Source organism: Saccopteryx leptura, chromosome 13 (assembly GCF_036850995.1).
Source record: "Saccopteryx leptura isolate mSacLep1 chromosome 13, mSacLep1_pri_phased_curated, whole genome shotgun sequence".
NCBI classification, from domain to species: domain Eukaryota; kingdom Metazoa; phylum Chordata; class Mammalia; order Chiroptera; family Emballonuridae; genus Saccopteryx; species Saccopteryx leptura.
In genome coordinates this window covers 32,742,681-32,750,681 of record NC_089515.1, presented here as the reverse complement: position 1 = coordinate 32,750,681, position 8,001 = coordinate 32,742,681, and the positions used below count along the sequence as shown (strand labels likewise).

Here is an 8,001-nt window from a genome sequence, read left to right as displayed (position 1 = left end):
TCCAACGCTTTCCAATAGGCACCCGCTGTTAATTATTGGCCTACTGAATTCCTGAATCTTTTCTACTGGTCACAACGTTTGGTTTATCATTGCATTCAGTTCCTCCTTATCCTGGAACAACTTTCTTGAACTCTACCATAACCTAATTCACTATTTTTCTCTCCCATTCCTCCCACAAAAGAGCCCTTTTCTGGTTATTTCAGGAAATTTTCACTCAAAACGTGAACTGCACTGCAGATGAAGGGCGAGCTTGTAAATATTTTGTTTCTGACATCCTCACCTAGTGGATACATGTTTACGACCAAAAGGATCATCGCTTGGCGGAATTTAATCACATCAAGCAGTGCGTGAAGGTGCCTTGCAAACTGTACCTGGCTCGCCCAGTATCACAGAGCTGGTTAAATGCTGACTTCTTCAGCAGGCCCCAGTTGCCCCAAAACAGGTCCAGCTAAACACTAACCACCGCCCAGGTGGATTTTCTGCACCAAATCTCGCGCCGCTGGGAACGGGGGCGGAGTCAGGGCGGAGGAGCACGAAATATCGCGAGGTTACAGCGTTTTCCCGCGAAAGAGAAGCGCGCGTTTTTCTTTGGCCGGAGTTTGTGGAAGACTGGGACCTGGAGCGTCGGTGAGGAGAGAGGGCGCGACGTTGCAGGTTCTGAGAGGAGGGGTCTCCGTTCCGGTGTGTGTGTGCAGCTATGCCCGCGCAGCAGCCCGCGAGCAGCGCCGGTGAGTGGGCAGAACTTCGCTCGGCGGCGGCGTCCCGGGCAGAGGGGGCCGCAGCGTGGGGAAGAGCTGACCCCGGGCAGAGGCAGGGGGAAAAGGGGGTGAGGAGCTGTGGGGGGCCCGGGACTGGCACGGTACAGGGGGGTGTCCCCGGGGAGCCGCGTTTCCCCCGGCGTCCCGGCGTGCGCGCTGGGGTCCGGGCGGGCAGCCTGCTAGGTTACCGTGTGGACGGACCTGGGGGTCTCCCTTCTGAGGTGGCGCTGGCGGCCCCGGGAGCGTTCAGTCCGCCTCGAAGGCATCCGGGAGGGAGAGAGAGGTTTCCAGGTGGGAGCTGACGAACTGGTCACTTTCTGAACTGCAACTCGGAAGCCTTGTCCCCTCTTAGGGTCGCCGGCTCCCGCTCGGGCGGAGGAGCCGGAGCCGGCCGTGATCACCCCGGCCATGCTGGAGGAGGAGGAGCAGCTGGAGGCGGCGGGGCTGGAGAGGGAGCGCAAGATGCTGGAGAAGGTAATTGGGGCGGCGGCTCCGCGTCCGCGGAGCCGGGGCTGCGCCGGCCCGGCGCTTCCTCGGGGTGCGGGTTGTGTCCTTCCGTTTCCCAGCCCGCTTGTCCTCGGGGTGCGGGTTGTGTCCTTCCGTTTCCCAGCCGGGCTTGTCCTCGGGGTGCGGGTTGTGTCCTTCCGTTTCCCAGCCCGCTTGTCCTCGGAGTGCGGGTTGTGTCCTTCCGTTTCCCAGCCGGGCTTTTCCTCGGGGTGCGGGTTGTCCTCGGGGTGCGGGTTGTGTCCTTCCGTTTCCCAGCCCGTTTGTCCTCGGAGTGCGGGTTGTGTCCTTCCGTTTCCCAGCCGGGCTTTTCCTCGGGGTGCGGCTTGTCCTCGGGGTGCGGGTTGTGTCCTTCCGTTTCCCAGCCGGGCTTGTCCTCGGGGTGCGGGTTGTGTCCTTCCGTTTCCCAGCCGGGCTTGTCCTCGGGGTGCGGGTTGTGTCCTTCCGTTTCCCAGCCGGGCTTGTCCTCGGGGTGCGGGTTGTGTCCTTCCGTTTCCCAGCCGGGCTTGTCCTCGGGGTGCGGGTTGTCCTCGGGGTGCGGGTTGTCCTCGGGGTGCGGGTTGTCCTCGGGGTGCGGGTTGTGTTCTTCCGTTTCCCAGCCCGGCTTGTCCTCGGGTTGAAAACGGGCTTTGCCGTGTCCTTGCGTGTTTCCAGATGCGCCCTGAGAAACCTGCACGTGCTTTGAATGACGCTCTACGAGCCGCTTTTGGCCTCAGCTCTCTTTTTAAGCGAGCAGTTCGAGTTGCTGGTTAGCCATTAGAATTCTTCCTAAGCTGATAGTGAAGTATTTTAGTGCTGTTTCCCACCAAAGTGATCTAGTTGCTTTTTGGGTTCTCGGGCTACTGTTAAGTAAGGTTCTTTTTTTTTTTTTCTTTCTTTCTCTCGTAAGATTCTTTTTGCAAAAATGTGTGCTATGGTTTTCATGTACATTACTGAAAGAAGTTTTTAACTCGAGAATTCAATTCTGTAATACATTTCACTCCGATAAACTTCCAGCCTGCTCTTGAATTTTAAATGGAAAAGAATATCTAGCCACCAGCTCTTACCTACTGCCTACTGAGTGATTTTCTTTTTACCATTTTTTTATTATTTTTTTTTAATTTTAGAGAGAGAAACATCAATTTGTTGTTCCACTTATTTATGCACTCATTGGTTGATTCCTGTATGTGCCCTGACCGCATCATGGCATATCAGGATGATGCTCTAACCAACTGAGCTAACCCACCAGGGCTAAGTGATTTTCTTGTAATAATTCATTTAGCCTTCCCAATATTATAATATGTACTTTTGATACTTCTATTCACGTAAGCAAAAACTGAGGTAGTTATGGGTCACACGCTAATGAACTCCAATTTGAACTGTGGTTTTGTGTCCAGATTTCTTGTCCTTAACCCTCTACCCCTCTAAGAAGCAATACATTGGTATTGAATTAATTCCATTTAATTACAAAACTACTGATATTGGGAAAGAATGCACGCTAAAGACAAGTAACCAATCAGTTGGCTCTTATTTTATATCAACAGCGATTTTTGTTAGTGCTGTTAACAACTGGAGCATTCGCTGTGAGACACTGTTCTGAACACTGCACATGTGTGTAGTGCATCCTCAGCTAGTCAATAAAGTAGATACTGTTATTGAACTTACTACTTTAACCATGCTAGTTTCATTACGAGTATAAACTACTACTTCTGTTAAAGTAGTCTAGGAGCTAGGTTCTGTTTTTCCCTCATTTTACAGATAGGGAAACCAGCACTTAGAGGTTGCCTAGGTCCCCCCACAGCTAAGTAAATGGCAGAAGCAAGATTGTGATGTAGGCAGTGCGGTGCTGAAATTGACACCTTTTAGCCGCCATTCTATACTTCCATGCCAGTCATGCAGGTTCTGCTATTATTGATCATCTTATATACTGCTCATAAAAATTAGGGGATATTTCAAAGTGAATAGGAGGTGATGGAATATCCCCTGATTTTTGTGAGCAGTGTAGTTGACCATAATCAGTTAAGGTAATATGTTGATAAATTTTAGTAGAATTGGGAGTTTACCTTGAACCACCTTTCCTCGTTCTTTGAATTTCCATAGTACTTAGTACACAGGATTGGCATTACTAATTTGACTCTTTTTTCACTTTGCTTTTTGAGGGCACATCACTTAACTTTTTTTTTTCACTTAACTTGTTTTTGGAGCTTCTGCACCTGGCAATAAGTAATTGTTTTGTTTTTAGATTCTAAGTGTGGTAAAAGAATATTTGTGATTTATTGTATAATATATAATATATAAATAAATACACTTAACAGGTGGATTTTAAAGGAGGAATCTTGGGGCAAGTGTTTGAAAGAGTATCAATTTAAAAGGTTGTAAAGTGATAATGCCTTTATTTTTGTGTAATATATCTTCAGTTTTATAATCCATGAAGGATGTTGGGGAGGGAAATACCATTTGAAGATGTGAGGTACAATAAGACATTCCCAGAATGCATTAGTTGGCAAGAAGAAACATTTCCATATTGGGAAAGATGGCAAATTATAGTACCATGCGTTATTAGGTAATTAAAGTAGGAATCAAAACGACTTCTGCTTTCAGTGAAAATTTTAAGCGTTTGAACATTTTTCATTTAGCCCGAACATTTTTTAGAATTATTGTTGAAGGATAAATGTGCTGTAGCTACTTTTTTTGTTTGTAGTTATGCTATTGTAATAGCAATTTTTAATCTACTTTAGTCCTTTTATTAATAAAGCTTGCAGCTCTTTTTTTTTTTTTTTTTTTTTTTTTAAATTTTATTTATTCATTTGAGAGAGAGAGAGAGAGAGAGAGACAGGGGGGAGGAGCTGGAATCATCAACTTCCATATGTGCCTTGACCAGACAAGCCCAGGGTTTCGAACCGGTGACCTCAGCATTTCCAGGTTGATGCTTTATCCACTGCGCCACCACAGGTCAGGCTTGCAGCTCTTTTTAGTCCTCCTAATACAGGTCTATAATTTATTAAAACCTGTGGTCTGTTGTTATTACATTGTCTTTTGGTTATTTCTTTGCTAATTTAAAGATATTATTGACTGATTTTAGAGAGGAGAGAGAGAGAGAGAGAGAGAAAGGTGGGTGGGAAGGAGTGGGTAGCATCAACTCGGTAGAAGTTCATGCTTCCCAGGATTTTGAACTAGTGACCTCAGCTTTCCAGGTGGACGTATCCACACTACGTCACCACAGGTCAGGCAGAGTTTAATTAATTTTTGTACTTGACATTCATAAATGATTTCCTAGGTGTTTCTAGAGAAAATTCTAAGAGTGAGACTACCTATAAGTCTTTGGGGGCCGCAAAACTCGCTGTATAAAAGTAAAGATTCCTTTTCAGAGAATACAGTGTTTCTGAACATATATTTAGAAGTACTTAAGAGAGGAAGAGCACATTGTTATGAGAAGCATTTACTTGACTTTCTTTTAGGAGATTTTAAGGTCTGGGAAGAGCCTGGACAATGACTTTGACATTCTTGTGCTACATTTACTTTCTTTGGCTTTTCCACCTGCATTTCCTTTAGAAAGAAGTCATTGTTAGTCTAGAATACTTTTAAAAGTGGTAGCATTATTATGTCTGAGTGGGGGAGGGGAAAGGTAAGAGTTCAAAGATTTCTTGGGAGAGAGGTAAAAGAAAAATAGTTTATATTGTGTAGACTGAATGTAACTCTACTCCCGCCTCCAAAATCTGGAGTTGGTGTTGGGAGAGATAATGGGGTAGACAGTGGGGAGTTTATGCCCTGGGTCTCTGTTGGCACACTTTCACTCTGGTTGTAAAGATACACCAGGTAGTCAGTGCTTTTCAAGATGGAACTACAATTTACTATATAACATAATCCAGTTGTTAAGTCAAGAAAGAGTAATGATAAGATTTTACTACAAAATTATTTTGATATACTTAAGACTGGGTTTAAAGGTTAACCATTGTCATAGTATTCTAATTATATTAATTACAAATTGTTCATGATGTCATCTTAAAGGTTTAATTCGTGTACTCTAGCTTATTTTGAACAGAATCTAAAGTAGCAAATATGTTACCTAAGCACAGGATATTTTTGCTAAAATTTTAAACAAGTTTAAAAGTTAAAAATTAAAAATTGATTTTTATAAAGTCCTAAGTAATTTCATCTTCCCATTTATAATATCTACCTCATTCATTGACTATCTGTGATCATCGCAGTAGTATATTGGTAATATTAAAAGAAAGGTGTCCTAAAAGAACTAAAAATAGAATTTGATAAGATATATATATATATAGATGTGATTTTATTTATTGATTTTACAGAGAGAGGAGAGTGGGTTAGGGTGTGAGAAGTATCAACTCATAGTTACTTCAACTTAGTTGTTCATTGGTTGCTTGTTGTATTTCCTTGACCTGGCAAGCCCAGGGTTTCGAACCGGTGACCTCAGCATTCCAGGTTTACGCTTTATCCACTGTGCCACCACACGCCAGAGTTTGATAAGATATTAACAGATTAACTGCGTGGGTAATATAGGAGATTTTTAAAATATATTTTCTGTAATGTGCATGTATTACTTTAGTTATCTTACTGTTACTGCTTTTGTAACAGAAAATACATCTATTTTGAAAGAAAAACTAGAGAGATGATAACGGCATCTGGGAAATAGAAAAGTGAACATACAGTAGTGCCTAATTTATAAGGTCAAGCTTGAACCACTAAATTAAAGTTAATTAGATTATGCTCGCCCCAGTGGATCTCATATATTCAGTTCACTCTATCAGGAGTGGAATTGATGGTAGGGTTTGTACATATTTGGCTTTACTCAGCCCTCTTAATGCTTTACTTTGAATTTAGATTATATGAGGTTGGGAAATTGTTAATTGGATTTGGCCTGTGCCTGTTGATGAAATAGTTTGATCTGATGACGATTATGTTTATTTGTTTACGTATTGCATAGCTTTTGTGCAAAAAGGAAGAATTGAGTATTTATAATACAAACCATATAATGCTCAAATATTTAAATATTTACTCTTTGGCTCTGTACAGAAAAAGTTTGTGGGCCACTTTGTTGCTTTTATGTTTTCTATCTTGTGCCCTTTGCTATTGATCTTTTAAAATATTAAACTTTTGACCCCGGCCAGGTGGGGTAGTTCAGTTGGTTAAGTTGTCAACCTGATACATGAAGGTTGCAGTTCAGTCCCTGGTCAGGGCACATACAACAATCAACCAATAGCTGTATAAGTAAGTGGGACAATAAATCAATGTTTCTGTCTTTCTCTTCCTCTCTAAAATGAATAAATAAAATAAAATATTAAACTTTTATCAATTTGAAGACCTTAGAAATAACTCATGGTGTGTAAAAGTAATAATGCAGAGCTTTGTAACTGGAGGTTGTTGTACAGAGGTGGAAAAAAGTAAAAGACAGCTAAAAGATAAGAGAAAACTGGGGAATACAGTACCGCAGGAAGAAAGGGAAAAGGCTTGTGAGAAATCATTAATAGATTTAACACGTTGAAATATTTCTATAATACAGTTTTAAGATTCTGAAAGCTGATGTTCCAGTCCCTCACCAATGACATTTTTTTACTTTTTATTTTATTTTTTAAGTGAGAGGTGGGGAGGCAGAGACAGACTCTCGCACTTGCTCCGACCCCGACTGATCCACCTGGCAAGCCCCACACAGTGCGGTGTGCTCTTCCCATCTGGTGCTGCTGCTCCATTGCTTGGCAACTGAACCATTTCAGTGCCAGAGCCAAGGCCATGGAGCCACCCTCAGCGCCTGGGGCCCACTTCCTCAAACCATTTGAACCTTGGCTACAGGAGGGGACTAGAGAGAGAAGAGAGGGTGGGGCCGAGGAGCAGATGGTCACTTTTTCAGTGTGCCCTGGCCTGAAATTGAACCCAGGACTTCACCAGCCGACGCTCTACTGCTAAGCCAAGTGGCCAGGGCCAACATTTTTTTTTTATTCTAATGTTATTTTGGATAGAACTGATAAATGAGAATTTTCATTTGGTTGTTTAAAAACTTAACTCTAACTTGAATTACATACTTACTTTCTAACTTTAATTTCAAATATTTTTAAAAGGGACTCTCAATTTAGTAGATGCTAGGAAGCATATGTGCAGCCTGAAATTTCAATATTTTAGTGTCCGAGCTTCTTATTACCAGAATACCTGTTGAACCCAAGAATCAGTTTTTCAGCTATTCTGGTTTTTGGTTTGGAAAATAAAATGTTTTTAGTAAATCAGGTTAATATTGTAAAATATCTCTGTTGTTAATTACATGAAATTATTAAACCTAAAGAGCATTTGTTTAGTTGGTTTTGTTATATACCTTATGGAAAAAAAACAATGTTTGTTAGAAAAACTTTTAATAGTTATGGAAGTTTTCTTTTTGGATAGGCTCGCCTGTCTTGGGATAGAGAGTCCATGGATATTCGGTACCGTAGACTTCAACATTTGCTTGAAAAAAGCAACATCTATTCTAAATTTTTATTGACTAAAATGGAACAGCAACAATTAGAGGTATGTATATGTGATTGATTATAGTAATATCTTAAATTTTTTAAAACCAGCTTTCTAGAAAAGAAGTTGAGATAGAAATTACATATAATAAATTGCACATACGTTGTAAATTTATAGTTTGATGGTTTTTGACCAGTATTTATTTAGGGTGTGTGACCATCCACATAATCAAGGCAAAGAACATTTCCATTGCTCTGGTTGGATAGCTTAGTTGGTTACAACAGGCCAACTATAATGCATGAAT

At 41.9% G+C, this 8,001-nt stretch overlaps 1 protein-coding gene across 1 annotated transcript in view; it reads left to right on the top strand.

Moving 5' to 3' along the window:
- Nucleotides 1–427: 427 nt before the first annotated feature.
- Nucleotides 428–8,001, top strand: part of HELLS (helicase, lymphoid specific) — a 45,077-nt gene continuing 37,503 nt past the window's right edge. The window contains exons 1-3 of the mRNA XM_066355362.1: nucleotides 428–728; nucleotides 1,111–1,232; nucleotides 7,635–7,757. Coding sequence (XP_066211459.1) covers nucleotides 698–728; nucleotides 1,111–1,232; nucleotides 7,635–7,757 — 276 coding nt within the window. The 5' untranslated portion in view covers nucleotides 428–697. The remainder of the gene's footprint in view (nucleotides 729–1,110; nucleotides 1,233–7,634; nucleotides 7,758–8,001) is intronic.